Source organism: Balaenoptera acutorostrata, chromosome 3 (assembly GCF_949987535.1).
Source record: "Balaenoptera acutorostrata chromosome 3, mBalAcu1.1, whole genome shotgun sequence".
Classification (NCBI taxonomy): domain Eukaryota; kingdom Metazoa; phylum Chordata; class Mammalia; order Artiodactyla; family Balaenopteridae; genus Balaenoptera; species Balaenoptera acutorostrata.
Genome location: NC_080066.1, coordinates 82,534,688 through 82,556,862, shown reverse-complemented (window position 1 = coordinate 82,556,862; position 22,175 = coordinate 82,534,688). Strand labels below are relative to the sequence as shown.

Here is a 22,175-nt window from a genome sequence, read left to right as displayed (position 1 = left end):
CTCATAAAAGGTTGATTTGTCTCGGAGGATAGAGGTCCTTCTTCCAATAACAGGATTCAGGCCAAAGAAACGGGACTGGCAAGAACTAGGTGTGGGTATAAACATGATATCAGACCTGGGTCCTATTCCTAGCATGACCTAGAAAGATACATGGAAGGAGGAAGCAGGTCAGAACACCTGTCTGGTGCCTGGGGTTCAATCTGGAAGTTGCAGGCTCGGTTCACCCAGGGATTCCAGACTCCCGCTCAGGAACAGGAATCCTTCCATACCACGTGAACAAGTATTGAAGTGATATGGCCTGAATTTGAATCTCAGCTCCACCTCTTATTGCCTTTGAGAACTCATTTCTTATCAATATGCTTTGTCTCCCTGAGACTTGTTTATCTCGTCGTTAAGTTAACGTAATAATACTTATCTCACAATGAGAGAGAATTAAAGAAATGTCTTGCCAGGCACAGCAGTGGCAGTCAGGGCAGAGGGAACAGGGACTTAGGATGAAGTATCCAGAGTACCTGCTAAGCCCAGTGCCTCCCTGTCACCTTTGCAACTGAGGGGCAGATTGCAGGGAGTACTGACAGGGGAGTCATCAGCAATGACACCAAATGTACAGGTTATCTCTTGTTTACAAGTAGTATTGCTATTGGTCCTGCTTCTTTCCTCCTTCAAGAGAAGGAAATCATGGTCCTTGGCTTGAGAAAAATGTTGGTCCAAGTCCACCATTTACTACCTGAGGGAACTTGGGCAAGTTACTGAAATTTCCTTGGCCTCAATTTTCTCATACGTTTGCTAACTATGTAAGATTTTTGCACCTATATTCATTAGTAAAATGGCCTATGATTTACCATGTCTTTGAACAATTGTGGCATCAGGAATAAACTAATTTTATAAAATAAGTAGGGAAGATTTCCTTTTCCACTTCTCTGGGGTGATCTGCATAAAGTAAGTGTTGCTAATCTTGAAAGACTGACAAAACTTGCCTCTAAAACCATCTTGTACGTTTTTTTGTTTTTGTTTTTTTTAGGGTGGTTATATGACTACTAAATCAAGTTATGTAGTATAACAGTTCTATCCATGTTACTTAAACATTTGTTCTTGAGTCAATTTTAATCATTTATATTTTTTCCAGAAAGTTATCCTTTTTTCTAAATTTGCAAATTTAATACCGTCAAATTGTTCCATATAATTATATCATTTATAAAAGCTTGTGCTGTTTTCATCTTATTATTTATTTGTATTTTTTTCTCTCTTTTATAGAATCAGTACTGCAAGAGATTCTCTGGCATTTGTTTTGTTGACTCCATATTTTGTTTCTTTGTTTTATATTTCATTTATTTCTGCTCTTATTCATCTTCTACTTTTTATATTTTCCCTGAAGCTATTTTTCTAACTTATTAAGTTGAATATGTAGTTTGTTAATTTTTATTGTTGCTATTAACTAGTGCATACACACAAAATAATATCTACAACATAAATGAAGGGAGTAAATAACAATACAAACACCTTATATCCATCACTCAGAGCTTTAAAAAGAGAATATTTCCATCCCTTGTATATTCCTTCCTCATTTTCTTCCTCCTTCTAAATTTCAAAGATTTCGTATCTATCATTTTGTTGCTGTTGTTTATATTTTTACCACACTTGTATAACCTAATTTTCTTTTTGTCTTTTCTACCAAATGCATTTTAAACTATTCATTTTCCTCTCAGCGCACTTTAGCTGCATCATACAAGTTTTGATGTATAGTGCTTTTATTGTTGTTGAAATAGAATTATTTCATAAATTGTCCAGTGATTAATATTTTGACTCATCAGTTATTTAGAAAGTATATTCATTACTCTTCCAGAGATAAGGGCTTTATTTTTGTTACTGCATCATGTTGAGAGGACGTGGACTGTATTTTCAGTCTTTGGTATTTAATTGAAGATTGCTTTATGGCTTAGTACATGATCAACACTGTAGATATCCCATATGACCTTTTTCTGTTCAGTACATAAATTTTGGGACTTCCATATCCCTGCTAAATTGTTTCTTTCAACTTTTGGTAGCAAACCTATTCATTTCTTGAATGTTTTTTCCTTAAAAATATTCTGTGATATTAATACAGCTCACTGAAGTAATTAGGTTAATATCTTCCTTGATAGAAACTTTTCTAGCCCTTTCTTTAAATCTTAGTGTGTTTTATGCATATCTCATAAAAACAGATAGCTTAGCTTTAAAATTCAATCTCAGAATTTGTCTTTTTATGGGTGGATTCAGTTTACATTTATTATAATAAATTTGAGCTTAGTTCTATTATTTTTAAATGTTTAATTAAAATACTTTTCAAATTTTAAAGTTGATCAATAATTCTGTCCTGAAAAAATATATAAAGGTCTGAAAATGCTTAGTCTCTGATTACTACCCTCAATGCCCACATTAGGTAGAAGGCAAGTCTAAATGTCATATCTGAAAATGGTCTGAAAACCCAAAGATCCAAGCCCATGGAGTTTAACTGGATCCCAAACATACCTGTTAGGTTTCCACAGAATCTGCTTTTTTAATTCTGTCATTAAGTTCCATTTATTTATTTATTTATTTATTTATGTATTTAGGTGCCTGGGGAATCTTTCTTTGGAGCCCTTCTACATAGTAAAATGTTTTTTTCCAACACTTACCTAGTGGGCTATATCAACTTCATTTGCCAGGTTGCCAGATCAGTTTTCCAATAAACAAAATGAATATACTAATATTTCTAGAGGATTTGGAGGGGAATCAAATGAGATAACAAATATACAGCACTTCAACCATTTTGGATACATAAATATTAGTTGTTTTTTTTTTTTATGATTGTCTACTTTCACTACACAGCTTTGCATAGCTACATGATTGACTTTCTTGGTTTTGCAAGAGAACAATAGAATGGGTTCCCTTTAAGAGGGAGGGTCACCCCTTTCCCTCTCTTCCTTTTATAATATCCTAACCCTTCTTCCTGTTCTTTCATGGCCTCTGTCAGAAGATTTATAAGAACTCAGTCTCTGCCCCAACTGGTAAGAATTAGACTTTCCAGATTAAAATGCCTAAAGTTTCTCTCAGTGGAGAAATTCAAATTATTTTTGGCCACTTATATTTAATAAGTTACTCATCTCATACCACCTTCTTTATTTGTATATATATATTTTTGCATTGAAAGTTTGAATTGGAGAAAAAGTGATACTTATATAGTACATGACACATTTACCCTAATTTGTTATCAGATCAAGTTCCACGTCACGTATTGGCATTGAACCACATTGTACTTCAGAGTGTATATCCTGTATTGTCCTCTCCTTAAATTATTGAACCATCTATTTTATCACTGTTCCACCCTCTTTATTTGGACTCAATCCATAAGTTACTTAGGTCACTGGTAATTAGTACCTGTTATAAAACAATATAAGTAAAAACAAATTACTTACAGTCTTCCATGTTTAGGCACATAACTTTTAGTCTCTGTTAGCACTTTCTGCTACAAAAAATTTTACCCGAGTAATTTTAGCTTCTACAGTCAGTCTTATGTAATGATTAGTCTAATGAGTAAATCAGTCATGAAATTATGTCTGTTTTTATACTCAGGAACTTATTCTACCATTGTTCTGTCCTCATGCTTATAACCAATTTCAAAGGTCACATTGTACCTAATCTTTGCTCTGCAAATCTTTCTGATGCTTTTGTCCAGAAATAGCAAAATGATACTTAGAGGACAGTAAATAGATTTCTAAAATCATGCATCAAGTATGTGAAATATGCTTGAAAACAAGAAGCTTACTTTTTTTCCTGGAATTATCTAAATGTGATTGTTTTCAAGTATAGGAAAGAGATGGTTTACATAGTTCTATCAGGGAAGCCCACAGGATGCAGACAAAAATAGAACTTCATTAGTTAAGTTGCTGGTTAACATAGGAGAGGGAAAAGGAGAAAAGGTATGTGGCAAATGGAGACAGTCAAGCTTTGTTGCTGTTATAAGTGTTAACAGTTTGTAGATTGGAATTTTGGTGGTCCAAAAACACTGGTAATTGTTCTCTGCAGGAGGCTTGATTGCTTTGTTTCTCGGACTCATTTTAATTTCCCCATGTAGTTATCAGTAGAAAAGGCAGTTCATTCCCTGTCCTAATTGTTCAGAAAGTGATATATTAGGGCAACTCACTTTAAATTCCAGTTTCTCAGAGCAGGAATTTTTAACAAAATCTATGTCTAAAATATGAGCATCTTCCTCTTTGTAGTCCAAAGGTTGTACTTGGCTACTAAGTCTTACCTGAGTGAAAGCAGAGTAATCATTTCTACAGATTAAAGCAGTGTTGAAACAATAAAAATTGCCTTACTTTCTGGAATCACACTAGTAATATAAAAATAATGTTTATTGTTTTTCACTTCATTGCAAAAGCCTGATATCATGGCTATAAATAGAAAAATTACTGGAAGAACATGCATCAAACCATACCTAGCTTTGAAAAATTAAATTATTTTTCATTTTAATGCTTGTTTGGGTTTATAAATTACTTTTGCAGTGAGCATACATTTTATTATTATCAGAACATACATACATTTTAGCAAATAATATATGTTTGTTGTAGAAGATTTGAAAAGTTTAGAAACACTTAAAATAGATTAGCAGGAAGTCTACCAAATTGCTGAATCCACTCTGTCCTTCAGTCCTAATTCCAGTAATTGAGCTCTGCTTGTTCTTCAGACCACCTTCTCCATATGTCTAGTTCCTTGTTTACCTAGGCCAGAGACCCTCTCTTGATAACATAACCAGTTCCCATCCTTTCACATCAGCTTGGATCCTATTAGCTACACCCTATTATCTTTCTACCTACTCTAAGTACATGTGTGTATGTATGAAAGTATGTGTGTATATATATTTTCTCTTCCTTTTAATCCAACTCTTAAAGGTCAGTTACAGGCTTCCATTTCCCATTGTCCATGGCTAATTTTACTGTTTCCCCTTGTTTTCTTCTGCTTTGTTTTTATTCAGTGCCCGATAGCCTATCTTTTGCCTTATTCCACAAAAACTCCACACTCTATGTCTGTATAATCTTGTTTGATCTGGTCTTATTTTGCTGCTAAAAATACACTCTTTCCCCCAGTATGCAGTATTCCCCTGAGATATGAGTCCCTTCTTATCAGATGTATTTTTCATGCTTTCCTTAGCCATTCATTTCCTCAGTTTCTAAAGTGACCATCATTCCATCTTAGTCTTTGTTGGAATAAGAAATGTTTTCATAAGCCATTTATTTTATTTTATTTTATTTATTTATTTATTTTTTTAACATCTTTATTGGAGTATAATTGTTTTACAATAGTGTGTTAGTTTCTGCTTTATAACAAACTGAATCAGCTATACATATACATATACCTGCATATCTCCTCCCTCTTGTGTCTCCCTCCCACTCTCCCTATCCCACCCCTCTTGGTGGACACAAAGCACCGAGCTGCTCTCCCTGTGCTATGCGGCTGCTTCTCACTAGCTATCTATTTTACATTTGGTAGTGTATATATGTCCATGCCACTCTCTCACTTCGTCCCAGCTTACCCTTCCCCCTCCCTGAGTCCTCAAGTCCATTCTCTACATCTGTGTCTTTATTCCTGTCCTGCCCCTAGGTTCTTCAGAACCTTTTTTTTTTTTTAGATTCCATACATATGTGTTAGCATACAGTATTTGTTTTTTCCTTTCTGACTTACTTCACTCTGTATGACAGACTCTAGGTCCATCCACCTCACTACAAATAACTCAATTTCGTTTCTTTTTATGGCTGAGTAATATTCCATTGTATATATGTGCCACATCTTCTTTATCCATTCATCTGTCGATGGACATTTAGGTTGCTTCCATGTCCTGGCTATTGTAAATAGAGCTGCAATGAACATTGTGGTACATGACTCTTTTTGAATTATGGTTTTCTCAGGGTATATGCCCAGTAGTGGGATTGCTGGGTCATATGGTAGTTCTATTTTTAGTTTTTTAAAGAACCTCCATACTGTTCCCCATAGTGGCTGTATCAATTTACATTCCCACCAACAGTGCAAGAGTGTTCCCTTTTCTCCACACCCTCTCCAGCATTTATTGTTTCTAGATTTTTTGATAATGGCCATTCTGACTGGTGTGAGGCGATACCTCATTATAGTTTTGATTTGCATATCTCTAATGATTAGTGATGTTGAGCATTCTTTCATGTGTTTGTTGGCAATCTATATGTCTTCTTTGGAGAAATGTCTATTTAGGTCTTCTGCCCATTTTTGGATTGGGTTGTTTGTTTTTCTGATACTGAGTTGCATGAGCTGCTTGTAAATTTTGGAGATTAATCCTTTGTCAGTTGCTTCATTTGCAAATATTTTCTCCCATTCTGAGGGTTGTCTTTTCATCTTGTTTATGGTTTCCTTTTCTGTGGAAAAGCTTTTAAGTTTCATTAGGTCCCATTTGTTTATTTGTGTTTTTATTTCCATTTCTCTAGGAGATGGGTCAAAAAGGATCTTGCTGTGATTTACATCATAGACTGTTTTGCCTCTGTTTTCCTCTAAGAGTTTTATAGTGTCTGGCCTTACATTTAGGTCTTTAATCCATTTTGAGTTGATTTTTGTGTATGGTGTTAGAGAGTGTTCTAATTTCATTCTTGTACATGTAGCTGTCCAGTTTTCCCAGCACCACTTATTGAAGAGGCTGTCTTTTCTCCATTGTATATTCTTGCCTCCTTTATCAAAAATAAGGTGACCATATGTACGTGGGTTTATCTATGGGCTTTCTATACTGTTCCATTGATCTATATTTCTGTTTTTGTGCCAGTACCATATTGTCTTGATTACTGTAGCTTTGTAGTATAGTCTGAAGTCCAGGAGCCTGATTCCTTCAGCTCTATTTTTCTTTGTCAAGATTGCTTTGGCTATTCGGGGTCTTTTGTGTTTCCATACAAATTGTGAAATTTTTTGTTCTAGTTCTGTGAAAAATGCCAGTGGTAGTTTGATAGGGATTGCATTGAATCTGTAGATTGCTTTGGGTAGTATAGTCATTTTCACAATGTTGATTCTTCCAATCCAAGAACATGGTATATCTCTTCATTTGTTTGTATCATGTTTAATTTCTTTCATCAGTGTCTTACAGTTTTCTGCATACAGGTCTTTTGTCTCCTTTGATAAGTTTACTCCTAGGTATTTTATTCTTTTTGTTGCAGTGGTAAATGGGAGTGTTTCCTTGATTTCTCTTTAGCCATTTATTTTAGAGTAATTTTCAGCTTTGGTAAACACGTGCCCATATCCCCAAAAATCAAGAATGAAAAAACTCATTATCGTTTTTTTGAGACTGGGGATATGTACCCTGTAGTGAATTACCTAATGTTTTTCTCCAGCTTCTACAGTTCTCAAATGTTATGGTTTATTCTAATGCCCCATTCAATTGATTTTCAATGTGCTGTCTAGTAAATTTTCCATGTTTCTTCTTTTTGAAATTAGCTTCACTTCCTCTTTTCATGAAATGGACCATCCCTCTTTAACCAAACCAATCCAAACCAAACATTTCAATGAAACCTTCTCAGCTGTCTTTCACTTGCTTTCCTTCAGCCTATTTAATTTTTTAGCAAGTGGTCCTTATATTTATTACTCCTACTATAGCCTAAGAATTTAGAGCACTGAATATATGTCACTTGAATTCAATAAAATGAAAATGGACATAGGGAATTAAAGTGTGTTCATCATCAAATTTAAATTATGCAGATAAATTCATGTCCAAAATCAACCCCTTGCCCAACTCTGCTTTCTAAATTAATATGTATTTCTCACTTGCGTTCAGTAGCAGACTGTTCTCTTCCCGCCCAGTGTTCCAATGAGTTAGAATTGTTGTTTTCCCCTACTAAGACAACAAATTATGCAATCGCAAATATACCTAAACTCCATTCTTATTTTTTGAGCTCAACCAAAAATTCTGTATTACACACACACACACACACACCACATATACACATTACACCGTCCTCCAGCCCCTCAGCTCAGCTAGAACATGAAACTGTCTATGGAGAGCTGATTGTAAATCTGTTATGCCAAGAATCATTCAAGTCACTTTGATGATATTGGATATCACTCTGCTAGGCAGTAAATGGGAAACAAAGATGCATAATACATACTTCTAATTCTAAAAGAACTCTTAACAGTTCTTTTCAAGACAAGACATCTTCATTATGGAATGAAGCCAAGAGATTTATTGGGTCAGACTATCTTTATTGAAAAGTGATGGATCTACTTGTTCTGTCTATACAAACCCTAACACTGGGGTCTTCTATTTGAGAAATTCCCATAGTTTGAACTTACTGTTGCTCTGTAGACTCACTTGAAATATAAAGAGCTTTGATCAGCCCCTCATGTAGTAGCAAGGCAGGATCTTGCTGTTCAAAGGCTAGAAAAATGTTTTAGTAATGCTTAACTCCCTGGTAGGGAACCTCCTTCCATCATTAACAAACATATTCTGGGAAAATACATAATGAGGGGAATGTATTAATAAAGGGAAATATGCTGTTATCGTACTATGGATTTGAAAAATAATGACAAGTTAGCCATTTCAACACTGTGGGAAGATATTCTGAAATGAGATTTAAGGATGATTAATGCAAAATACAAGTGCTTCCTTTTTAGCGTTGCTTATCAGCTAGACTCCTACAGGATTTATGTAAATAACCATTCATTATGCATCAGGTAGTTGTGGGAAGTTATTTGTAATTGTAACTTCAGAGAGTGCTAGTCTTTCTACCAGGACATCACCTGCACAGTGGGATATGACAATCAATTGGACAGACACATCCAAACAAGTCTCCACTATCAACACTAATACTTAGTATTTTCTTAGTGTTTGAAGTCTATGGACTATATTTATTACCATCTCACAGTTTGATCTTCAACATAATACGGTAGATAGGTTGTACAGGAAAGTGAGGATTAGAGAGTTTAAGTCTCTTCCTAGATCACAAGACTCTTAAGTAACAGACATTCATTCATTTCACACACAAAAAATGTGTTGTACCTTTACTATGCCCAAGGACAATGATAGGCACTGTTTAGGCACTAGAGAAATAGGGAAGAGAGCTCCTGCCTTCTGAAGCCCATTTCATATGTCACACGATGGGGCCTGTGCTCGGGAACTCGGGCCTCCTGGCTCCTCGTTCAGTGCTCACTCTACCAACAGCTTCCATGTGCTATTAAAAAAATATCTCCCTTTAAAATATAAAGCACCATGGGAGAGTGCCACATTTAACCTTTATCTACTACTAGGGCTTTCTTATCAATTAGTTGATGAGCTCCTTCCTAAGGAATAGGTGATGAAAGCAGTTCCCTGTGGAAAGATCTATAAAAGAAGTGTACTTTGGGACTGGGGAGAGGTGTAGTGTTAGAGAGGGTATAGAATCAGGGAGATGAGGCCTGGGTAGAATATAAAAGAGGGGTGGGAGTGTTTCTAGGGGGTTAAAATCAGCATTGAGAATATTTTCCATTACTTCATAATTTTACCAAGAACCAGAAGAACCAATTTAGACCAAGGATAGTAATATAAATTCTTTTTTTTTTTTTTTTGAATTGATGTTTCCTGAACACCTATCTCAAGCCAGAGACTAGGTTAGGCTCTGAAGATAGAGCCAGCGGTGAGAACTATGGTCATCATCCTTGCCCTCATGGAGTTCACAGGATAGAGGGACACAGTCATTATCAAGTAACAAGAGCTCTGTGCTGCCATGAAAGAAGCTTACACAGCAGGGAGCCCAGTCCAATATGAAGATTAGGGAGGTCTTTGTGTTCAAAGAACTGGATTGGGCCCTAGAACACTGAACGAAGAATAAGTGTGCAGAGTTATTTTGATGACTGCCCTCACTTAAATCAATAATCAAGGGGTCCCCTCAAAATAGCGTTTTCAGGAAAAAGTGATAAAATGGTTTGTTTTTTGATGAAATTCTCCAGATCCACTGATGTGTCTCGTGTCGGTTACTTGTCTCATCTTCACAGAAAATACATGTCTTCAAGAAGACTTTGCAGGCACTGATCTACCCCATGTCCTCCACCACCCCACACAACTTTGAGGTGTGGACGGCTACGACACCTACCTACTGTTACGAGTGTGAAGGGCTCCTGTGGGGCATTGCCCGGCAAGGCATGAAGTGTTCAGAGTGCGGCGTGAAGTGCCACGAAAAGTGTCAGGACCTCCTGAACGCGGACTGTTTGCAGAGTGAGTATTCGGTTAGGTGAAGAAGCAGGTGTGCAGAGCTGGTCTTACCCTATGCATTTTCAGCTCTTGCTAATTCTCAACAAAGCCTACTCACCCCCTGCCTATTCATTCACACAAAGATTATACATACTGCCCGCCAAGTCATGTAACTGATTGTGTCTTCCTACACTGTTGACCTTGGCACTTTCAGAGTAACTACCTGGAGTTCAGTGGCACTCGGACCAAGTAGAAAACTTCACAGTGGCTTCCAATCTTTGTTCTCACTTTTATCTCATAATAGCCCCACGTGGTCAGTGGGAACATGTAAAGTCACATTCCTCAGACAGGGGTTAAGACACACCCCTGCGATGACAGCAACTGGAATTCTTTTCCAAGCCTACTTGACACCTGCCTTCTGCAGGCAAGAGCCATGCTCTTTTGCAGTCCCTGTGCAGCCCTTAGAATTGGGAAGTCTTGTATTTGATGTCAAAGACAAATCTAACTGACCAGATAGGCGACCTTGGGCAAGTTTTTCTAACTTCTCAGGGCTTCATTTTCTTCCACCAAATAAATAGGAATAGTAAAATGTACCTCAGTGGGTTATTTCGAAAACTAAATGAAATAGTTGCTGCTAAGAGTCTGGCACATAGTAGATGCTCAATGAATATTAATCGCCTCTCCATTCTTTTACATTTCTGAATAGGTACATGTCACTTTGACTTTCATGACAGGTTATCTTAAATTTTCCATTTCCAAAAAAAAAAATCCTTTATACTGGTACTTTAGATTAGGTCCTGAAATGCCAAAACATCATACTCTAAAATACATATTATTGGCTTTTCACTGCTGGATTTGTCTGCTGACCTTATATAACTACAAAAGCACTGCTGAACAAATCTATTTAAACATGGATTTTCATTTTCAAATGATCTTTTTCACATCTAAATATTGTCCCCTTTGTTCATTCTTTATAGGAATGCAGTCATTGTAAGGTACATAGGTTGCCTGAAATTAAGGGAGGACAGAGGAAAATGTCAAAATAAAGATTGAATCAGAAATGCTGGCACAGATTGCTCTTGCAGTAACAGTCACACATATTGTACGCTTTCCTCTACCTGATCAGTATTCTCCCTACACAGTCAGGTCAGCCTAAGACTGTTAAAGGTAATGAATGTGTTTTTTGAAACAAAATAGTACCACTTCTTTGAAAAATAAAAGGCATATTTAGGAATGAGTGCTTAGAAGAAGGCGGATTGACTCAATATTGCTCAGCCAATTTACTTGCAAAATCTCATAATACAATTAAAATTCAGTCTACCTGTTTAAAAACTGAATTGTGAGCAGGCATCTTAAGAAACAATCACATTAGGGCAGTGACATTTTGAGAAAACAGATAGGAAAAATATTGCCATCTAGAAACAAATGGCTTGAGTCCCTTAAAGAAAAAAAAAAAAAATGATGCAGATAATACCTAAGAAATGAGTTCATTCTTCTTTAAGTCTTTCAGAGAAGAGAGATGCCACCCATTCATTAAACTTTAGAAACATTTTCACTGTCTATTTCCATTTCTTGGTATTATTTGGTATTGGTTAAATACACTAGGCGAGCTTTGCACTGAAGTTAGTCATTAAAATGCACATGTAAATTGGAAGAATCAAAAACAGTGAAGAAAAAATGAGGGTAGACATGTATACCCCAGGAAAAGGATATTTTCCTTGATACCCCCTCCTTATTTTTCCCTAAAACCCGTGTTCTCACCTTGAATGGAAAGAGGTGTTGCTAATACATGAATTCAACTTCATCGCTTGCCACAATAACTATCAATAAAATTTAAAGTTGTCCCTACAAAATCATTGACATTTCCTTAAGAAATTTCTCTTTTCATTGCTTTAAGCAAGAAATTTGCAATGTGACACCTTGTGTGAAATACTTTCATGTGTGCCAAAATTGAAAGAAAAGGAGAGAATAAAAAATTAAGAGAAATCAGAGTTGGAAAAGACAGCTAATACTGCCACTTGTAAGCCCAAGGAAGTTCTTTGATTTCCTTCTCCAAATGGTCATTCAATTTCTGTTTGAGCATCTACAGAGAAAATTTAACACCTTGGCAGGCAGCTTAATTTATGTTAGAAAATTCTAGCTTATAAAATAAAATTTGAACCAACTCTTGCCTTATAGCAAATTCTTTTCGTTAAGCCAAATCTGACCTTTGGAGAAAATATTTAATAAATTGACTTCTATCATATATGATAGTTTTTCAGATACTTGAAGATAATAGTCTTCTTTAGGTTTCTAGAACCCTCATTATTTTGCTAATTCTTTTCTGAAGACATTGCAGTCTGTCAACGTGCATACACACATACACTCAGAATAAAATAAAAGGAAAAATAAGTCTACATTTGGGTCTAATGACCTGTACAAAATAAAGAGTATTTAAAGTTACTTCAAATTAATTTGAGTTTGGGATTTCAGTCCCATCAAGTCTTGGGTCTGTGACTTACACACTTGCAGTCAAGGGAAATTAGACCAGGTGATAATATCCCACTCACTGTTCTAGTACCTCCGTGCAGGTGCAGAGATGCATGGAAATAGGTTCCCCAAACAGCATCATCTCAGCTTCTGTCTAGTTGATTCTACTTGGTGGTTTCTACACTTCACTGCCTTCCTAGCGTGAGGCTAACAGCCATGTGAAGTGGAAGGTAGGAGCAAATGATAGCAAAGGAAAACATAGCAATGCTTGAGAGAAGAGCACTGATCTGTCATACCCCTCCCTGTTCCAGGCCAGTAGCGGTGGATAGAGTTCACCTATTTTTCTTGAATTAACTCATTTCTGTCCTGTTATTTGAAAATACATTTACTCTTTTTTTGGAAATAGCATTTGGTGATGGAAGAAATGGCATTTGGTGATGCAGCTAATGGAGGAGCAGTTTCTGACCCTGAATGGTATTCATGTAACCCATAAGGACCTTGCCAAAACAGTTATGGTGGCAGTTTTAAACTAGGAAAAAGTGAAAACAAGTGTATGTTGGCTGGGTTGAGGTTGTATGCAGAGTGAGACATATGTAAAAAGAGAGATCATATCTAAAATATTTTCCTTGATTATCTTTTTACAGTAGAAAAGAGATAACTTCAAAATCAGACAAATATGCAAATAACCATGTAGCCCAACCCAACTGGCTAGCACTTTCTTAGACATCTCCAAAGAAGAAATTCCAGAGTCCCACTGAAAAAATATTCTGCCTAGTTTTAATTCCTAACTGGAAATTTCAAGTTATCTGCATAAAGAGAGAAAGTATTTCATCAAGAGTTCAGGAAAGCAGCATCTTGTGAGATATGCTATTTTGTTCTGTGTTTTCCACTGACATTAAGTTAAGCTTACATGCACTAATTATTAGCCATTGTGAATTCGTAACATTCACAAAATCTGGCTAGTGCACTCCTGTCTGCAAACTAGATACTGATTTTTTTTCATATTTGTGCTACCACATTTGCAACCACACTATCTTAAGACGGTCAGTTATTTGTATATGTTGAACAGCTGTGGGTGGGAGCGTTATTCTGGGCTTTCAGATCTAGAAAGAAAGAAATCAGTGTTGTCCCTGGACTCAGACATATTTTCTAAAACTTAACTCAGGTGAATAGATGTAAACACATATGTTGGAAACTTTTGACATTCTACTCTGTCAACAGCAATTATGCAAAGTACGTTTATGCTATGAATATACTTAGGAAGCTTAGAAATAGGATTTTGTGTATCTACTGCTGTAGGGTGGAGACCAGTCTTTGTTTCCCCATAATTTAGCACACATTTAAGCACAGCTAGCTGCATAATAAATGTTGGGGAAGCAACAAATGAGGGCATGTGAACACAATTAGAAATAGCATGAAATGGTTTAAAGATCATCCTTCCATAGAACCGTAGATCATTAAGGAAGCCTTTGAGATCAGTGGATTGGAGAACCCGATCTACTGATTTTACTTAGTTCAGACAGTTCAGTGTCTTGTCAAAAAGAATCAAATGGTAACATAGGTAGGGTTACAACTAAGGTCTCTGAACTCCCAGCCTAGTGATCTCTCCTAATTTATAAAGAAATATGCAAAGTGGACCCTAGGCGGAAAAATGGAAAGTTGTTAAATTTTATCTCCAGTGCTTTCCCCCCTCCCTGTCTTTTAGACATTCTGTGCTGCCCAGACCTTGGCTTCCCAGCGCTCCCCATCATGATGACTCCTCAAGGCCTCCCTCTATGACCAACCCACCAAGCTCGGGGTATACCCTCAGTCCACCGTCTCCAGTCACAACTCACTCGCTACACTGACTTTTCAACCCTAAAGAGGAAATGATTTGATAAGTTAATTTGGATAAAAGTGGAATCAGTAGTTAAGTTAGCTTAGTAAAATGGTCAGTTTCTTAACCCAAAGGAATAACCTTATAATGGAGCATTTTCAGGTTTTGGGATAGGGTACATGGGGCACAAAAAGGGTGAGTATGCCTTACATAATGTCACAGAAGTATTCTATGTAACCTAAGTGAAGGCTACCTATCTACCTATATACATTTTTTTCATACTCCTGAACTACTTGAGAAAGATCTGGCTTCTAATCCTGTCACTAGTAGAGTTTTTTAAAACCTCTCTGAGCACCATTTTCCATATATGTGAACATAATAATACCTGTCAATGCCCTCCAGCTAAAGACCACCAGGAACACGCCTATGGTTTTAAAAGTTCAGTTTATTCCCCATCACTTCACGTAGAATGCACACCAGGGTGAACCACAGGGCATCTCAGTAAGAGGGCATTAAAAAAGCAGAGGATTTCTCTCGATCAGTTTACCTTGAAGTGAGGACAATTCTGTGGTTGTGTACATTAAAAAAAAGAATCTATGAGGAAAGCAGAGTGAGGCTAATAGCTGTACTTAGTAAGGAAGCAGTAGTCACTCATATTAGGAGAGGGATGTTTGGTATTTTGAGGTTACACGGTGACCTGGTTTTCATCTGTGCTTAGAAAAAATTATAGAGTGGCCTTGTTTGTCTTGCTTTAAGAGGGACCATGTGTGAGGATGGTGTCCTATGAGAGTCCTTATACCCAGCTGGAAAGCATTACTGCCTAGTGGTGAGTGCCAGGCCAGCTTCTAGCCACAGTGTGAACCAGATGTGTCAGCTGAATTTACAGGTGTCAGAGGCTATTTTAAAAAAAGAGAAAAAGAAAGAAATCCTATGTTTAATTTTTTCTTTTTTTTCTTTCTTTCTTTTTTTTTTGAAAAGGATATGAAGAAATCTGTGTAACTAACAGTGGTGAGACCAAAAAGATCTTTCCTCTTCCAATCTCTCCCTTGCTTCCTTCTTTTTTCTTTACATAGTAAAAATGTTTTTGAAGTTGCCCCCCCACCTTTTTTACAATTAATTTGTTCCCTTATAGCTTATAGATAGTTCTGGACTCTGAAATGACTGGGAAATCTTGAGAAAGTAAGTAGATAACGCTCATGAGATGGAGTTTTGACGAAGAATTGTGAGAGTGTATTCCTGATTTTGTGGGGGGGGGTTTGGCAGGCACGTTTCTAAACTTGTTCTAAAAGTTTGCATTTACTAAAAATGGGATGATCGAATCTGGTGGGGTTGATATAGTGGAAGCAGAGGAGAGGAAAGGTTTTTTTTCTTTATTTGGGGCTGTAGGCTTACTGACAGTGAAGCCACTTTATAGAAGGTGGCAGTTCCTCAAAAGGAGGCTCCCTGCCCACATTCCCCACCTACAGGGGTGGGAGATGACGCACCGCTAGATCTGTGCTCCTCCCGTTACCCTCCTGTTAAGCATCAGTCCTTTGTTGTTTGTGAGAAATCGTGTGGAGTGTGCGGCTTTGATCTTACAAGAAAAAGGAGGCGGCTGACTTCAAGACGGGGGGAGTCTGGGGCTGTTCCTTGAAAGATTGAAGGTATGTTAAAAGAGGCGGGTTAAGATCATCTTGGTTGTAAAGCAACTAAAGGGAAAGGGTAGCAAGTGACAACTACATGCCCACCTACATGATTTCATGGGAAAGAAAAGCAGAGGTGTTAAAAGCAGGTCCACCTACATGGTTTTCCTGGTAAAAAAAAAAAAAGAAAAGCAATAAAGTTTCTCATACTAGATGCTCTTAGGGAGAAACGTGCCTCAATATCAGACCCTGAGTGCGCTTTCCAGGTTTATTAACCACCAGCTACCTCTGGGTTCACCAGCCTCAAACACAGGTAAGGGGTAATGGATGTTAATAATAAATTATTATTATTGTTGTTATTAGTATCTTCTGCAGTCTCTTTGAACTCTGTTGTCTTTTATCTTCAAGCACTTCATTGACTCCCATCTAGTAAATAGCTACAAAGCATTTAGCCTGTGGCAGACCCTGAGCATGGCACTGTCCAGGGAAAAGTTTTCAAGGAGTTGCTTCACAGGGCGAGTAATTATGAAGCTCAGAACCCTAAAATTCCTCGTTAATGTGAAATTCTTTAACAAATGCTTGTAACTTCACCTCTTAGACATTCTGAAATCCCTACACTTATTCAATTGTTATGATTGAAACTATATGCATTATCTCATTTAATCCTTACAATGACCCTGTAAAGGAAGACACTACTATTCTTTCCTTGTGTTTCTCAGATGGAGAAACTGAGGCTTACAGAGAGGAATTAACTAGCACAAGTTCGAATGGTTAGTAAGTGGCAAATCAGGATTCACACACAAGGCTGTGCTCTTCTATATCCAGAGCACCATGAGCACCATGCTTTCTTGCCTTATTTAAAAGTGATTGTCTTGATTGATTTTTTTGCATTTATAATTGGATTTTATGCCCTTGCTTTACGTTATTAAATTCATGAAGTATATATGCCAACCAAATTCTGCTTTATAATGCTGGGCACCCAGTTGTTTTCTGAAAGTCCCAAATCTGAAGCTGAGGGCCAGGTGTATTTTGTCTCTTCATAAAATATATTCCACAGCATGTTTATCATTTTAGATAGAATTCATTCTTGTTTCTTCCAGGATTTTGACCTTGTGGTCACAGTGTGCAAGAAGTTTATAGCACATTAAATTAAACCCAGAGCCAATTAAATACTCAAATATATTGTTTCTTTTTTAGATTCCCCCAATAAACATTTTATCTTCTCTATTTATTGAGTGTATCCTATTTTCCAAGCAATGTGTTAGATACTTGGAATACACATTTACTTGTGGTTGGCCTTGAAGAGTAGTGTGTGTGTGTGTGTATATATATATATATATATATATATATATATATATATATATTCAGGTAGTTGTGTCAGTGTTGGTTGATAAATATTGAAGAATTCTGTGAGGCAGTTCCTTGAAATCAGCCATGCTAGGAGTATTTACACCACAGAAATCTGCTAATGCTATTAATCAAGTTTGGCTTTTGTTGTTCAGCTTTTTTCCATGGGGGAGGGGAGAAAACGTGACCACTGAATTTAGAAAGCCTGCATTTCTGTTAAGGAAGAGATAAGATCATATGCTGAGAATGGAGAGTGACGGCTGCGGTAGGTGACTTGAAAAGAGTAGAAATGTTTTAGAACAGCTGTTTGGAAAAATAGGAAAGAGAAGAGACTGAGACCACGGTGGAATCATACATTTGTTACATGCATATAGATAATTATTTGGAAGGAAAACTGAAATTGTAAGTTGCCATGTAAAAGTGGTGAAACTGACTTTTATATGCAATTTAGATGCTTTGGGTAATGAATAAAAATTAAAGAAAATGAAGGTTTCTAGTTAATTGGATGTTCCATTAAATTAGGTGGAAGGGAGCCATGTGGGATAAGTCTGCCTCTGTCTAAGGTTGAAATCTCTTGCAGTTTTGTTGTGCATAATTGTATTAATCTGTCAATTAAGTGTTTTTATTTATTTATTTTTTGATTTATTTATTTTTTTATCTTTGGTTGCTTCGGGTCTTTGTCAGTGCGCACAGGCTTTCTCTAGTTGCGGCAAGTGGGGGCTATTCGTCGTTGTGATGTGCGGACTTCTCATTGCGGTGGCTTCTCTGGTTGCGGAGCACAGGCTCTAGGCACGCGGGCTTCAGTAGTTGTGGCGCACGGGCTTAGTTGCTCCGCGGCATGTGGGATCTTTCCTGACCAGGGCTCGAACCCGTGACCCCTGAATTGGCAGGCGGATTCTTTTCTTTTTTTTTTTAAGTTTTAGGGGATATTTTAATTTTATTTATTTATTTTTGGCTGTGTTGGGTCTTCGTTTCTGTGCCGAGGGCTTTCTCTAGTTGCGGCAAGTGGGGGCCACTCTTCATCACAGTGCGCGGGCCTCTCACTATCACGGCCTCTCTTGTTGCGGAGCACAGGCTCCAGACGCGCAGGCTCAGTAATTGTGGCTCACGGGCCTAGTTGCTCCGCGGCATGTGGGGTCTTCCCAGATCAGGGCTCGAACCCGTGTCCCCTGCATTGGCAGGCGGATTCTTAACCACTGCGGCCAGGCAGATTCTTAACCACCACTGTGCCACTAGGGAAGTCCCTAAGTGTTTTTAAAAGTAGCAAAGATGCATTCCATTTGGATAATGTATTACTCTTTTCTTTTTTTTTATGATCCAGAGCCTGATTTTTTTTTAACATCTTTATTGGAGTGTAATTGCTTTACAATGTTGTGTTAGTTTCTGATGTATAACAAAGTGAATCAGCTATATGTACACATATATCCTCATACCCGCTCCCTCTTGAGCCTCCCTCCCACCCGCCCTATCCCACTCCTCTAGAGGGTCACAAAGCACGGAGCTGATCAACCTGTGCTATGCAGCTGCTTCCGACTAGCTATCTACTTTACATTTGGTAGTGTATATATGTCAATGCTACTCTCTCACTTCGTCCCAGCTTACCCTCCCCTACCCCCGTGTCCTCAAGTCCATTCTCTTTGCATTCTAGCAGCTTCATTGAAATACAGTAATATGTCACCAGAGATCAACAATAAAGGAGATCAAAAGAGATATTACACAGTGAAAGCACTTGGTAAAGTATGTATTACTCTACCAAGTGCTTTCACCGTGTAATATCTCTTGATCTCCTTTATTGTTGATCTCTGGTTGACGTACTACCATTAGAAAAATAAGATGAGATATATAGGTTCAATAAATAACAGGGCAATGAAAAGTCATTGTAGATGAGTTACAAAAATTATGAATTTGTCTTGTATCCCTGAACTAAATAGATCTACTTTGAATCATTTTCTTCAGATCAAAAATATAAAAGTAGAACTTAAAAAAAGCTATATATCTTTTCTAGAAATAACAGTTAAAAGGCTCAAACATAAGTCTCTATTAACTTTCTCTCCTAGATTGGCGGTTTCACAATTTATGGGTCTGTATGTTGTCTGTACATATTGAGTAGTTATTCTACTCCAATATCAAAAGCATTGGTGAATGATTTCAAAGCTAATTGTCAAGCTTTCCTAATTAATTCCTTAAAAGAATTCAAGCGGCAGTTGTTAGGTACAGAGATTTGGTTTCTTAGGAAGAAAAATCTCTTGACATTCCAGCCTTGAATTTCGTAGTTACTACTAGAATGAACATTTATTATGTGGATGGCAGTCAGCTGGCTCTTCCTGAATTTAGAAAAATAATCCAAAATACATTTAACTCTTGGGAACTTTAACACACTTTTCTAGAGCTTTGAGGGCATAATAGTCACAACAGTAATTGTTGTTTAGAAATCTGGGGGAAGTCAACATTTTTATGACACTTTGAGCATTCTTAGAATGACCTTTACAAACCAAACTTTTGAGGCACTTTGAATCTTGTAGGTGACTTTTTCAAGGCACTGCTGTTCTTTCTTTTTAATGAATATTCCAATACTTGAAGTAAAATATGCCTTTTGGGGAGTTGTAACTATATAGTGTGGCCTAAGCTAATTTTACCATGTAAGAATTAATGTTCTGTGGAGCTAAACCATTACTGACAAATTACAAAAATGCTTAATTGCTTAAAGGTGCACAATTCACAAATGTGTAGCTGTTCGAGGGCATGCTTTAACAGATGACTAGGGCATTTAGAATGTCCTTTCAAATTATATCTTAAATGGCATACATTAATGTTTAGTATTTTTTTTAAATGTGGTATAAATTCTCAAAGGTTAAAAAAAAAAAAAAGAGATAAAGACAAGGAAACTGCCCTTTCTGCCAATAGATTTTTCATCTCTTTTAGTGTACTCTAATTATACTTTGATTACTATGAATGTATTTTTTCTACTTTAGAAAATAAATGTTTTATTTTCAAATAAATGAAGATGTTCACTAAAATACTGCTGTTAAATTTTAGATGAATTTATTACGAGGAAAGTTCAGAGTTGACTTTTTGTATTTTGTCTTAGCTTCTGTACTTAAATTGGGTATAACATTCACAGAAGTAGACTCAAAGGACATTACTGAGGCTATCCTTTGTGATAGGAATTGTACAGGTAAATTATCATATTCAGTCTCTAAACTCTATTAGTATGCTTATTTCAGAAATACAATATTTCAAAAAATATAATACAAGTTGGGCAGTATTTACAGGCATGGAGATAAAAGTTGGAATGATTACCACCTATAGACACAATTTTCTTCTTCTTTTCATTATATCTCAGTTGCTTCTGTATCAAACAGTGTTTGGTTTCAGCAGCGACAGTTCCTATAGACCCTGATACATGGGCTTTTGCTTTCCTACTTCAAACTCAGTAAGGAAACATGAGAGCTGGAATCAGGGTCCACTATTTGCTTGTGGAATACTGAACAACGCAGAGGCCACATAAGACTATCCGGCTGGTAGTTGGAAAAGGTGAGGGACCCAAGAATTGGCTTTTGGAAATCCTTCATTGCTAGGATTTGTGTTATAAACAAAAGTGCCCAAAAAGTTAAGACCGATCATGAAAAAACAGTCTTAGAAAACAAAACAGAGTTTTGAGTGGAAAGTGAAAATTCAGCCTGTTTAAAACTATGGCCATATCACAGAATGAGAGTTCAAGTCTGTGGTCCGTGAGGTAGAGGTAGTCCAGCCCAGTGGTTTCCACATCCTTTTTAACCAGCAGAATTACTTTCATTCCAAGTAAAATTTTACCCTATATTTCAATGTAACAAATAGTGGTGGTATTTATTTTGCAGGGAAAAATTTAAGCTTTTCATTATGATAAATTTCATCAATTAAAAATAATTAGGTACTTTAGATGAACACAAGTATTTGAAATATTGATTTTCAAGTGACATTTGCCATATGCATCCAGTCTGTTTCTCAATTTTGTTTTGGTTACTCGGTGAGTAAATATGTGTGGTATATGACAGATTTGATTGTGTGCGTTCCTTTTGGTTTTGAAATTTGTTTTTAAAAATTCAAACCAAATATTTGCACAACTGTGATTCAGTTCAGTAATACAACTGAAAAAACTGGGATCGTGGAGGTCCATTTCCTTGCCAGTAACACAAGGGCTAGTCTCAACATAGAGCTCGTTCCCCTGATATTTTTTGAAAAAGCCACCCTGACTCCTCACAGTGAAAGCATTCATTCATTCTCATGTTCTTCCTTTTTTTTTTCTCCCTCTCTTGGTCCCTCAAAAAGTAACTTCATGTATATTTACATCACCGTTGATTTTTCTATTATAGGGGCAGCAGAAAAGAGTTCTAAGCATGGTGCGGAAGACAAGACTCAGACCATTATTACAGCCATGAAAGAAAGAATGAAGATCAGGGAGACAAACAGGCCAGAGGTGTTTGAAGTAATTCAGGAAATGTTTCAGATTTCTAAAGAAGATTTTGTGCAGTACACAAAGGCGGCCAAACAGAGTGTACTGGACGGGACGTCTAAGTGGTCAGCAAAAATAACCATTACAGGTAAAAATAAGTCTTTTTTAAAATTTTCATTCCATATTGAGATTTTTATATGTCTTAGAAATCACTGCTACTAATAGTTATAGGTAAGATAAATAGAATTTTTCAATCTTGTCAATATTGAAGTCGAATTGGTACTTCAAATTTCTGAAATGTGT

At 36.8% G+C, this 22,175-nt stretch overlaps 1 protein-coding gene across 2 annotated transcripts in view; it reads left to right on the top strand.

Moving 5' to 3' along the window:
- Positions 1-22,175, top strand: part of UNC13C (unc-13 homolog C) — a 590,366-nt gene that overhangs the window by 199,393 nt on the left and 368,798 nt on the right. For both annotated transcript variants that reach the window (XR_009007737.1, XM_007194906.2), the window contains 2 exons: positions 9,991-10,210; positions 21,793-22,020. Coding sequence is in view for 1 of the 2 variants with exons in the window: in XM_007194906.2 (XP_007194968.2) it covers positions 9,991-10,210; positions 21,793-22,020 (448 nt within the window). In the remaining variant the exon portion in view is untranslated. The remainder of the gene's footprint in view (positions 1-9,990; positions 10,211-21,792; positions 22,021-22,175) is intronic.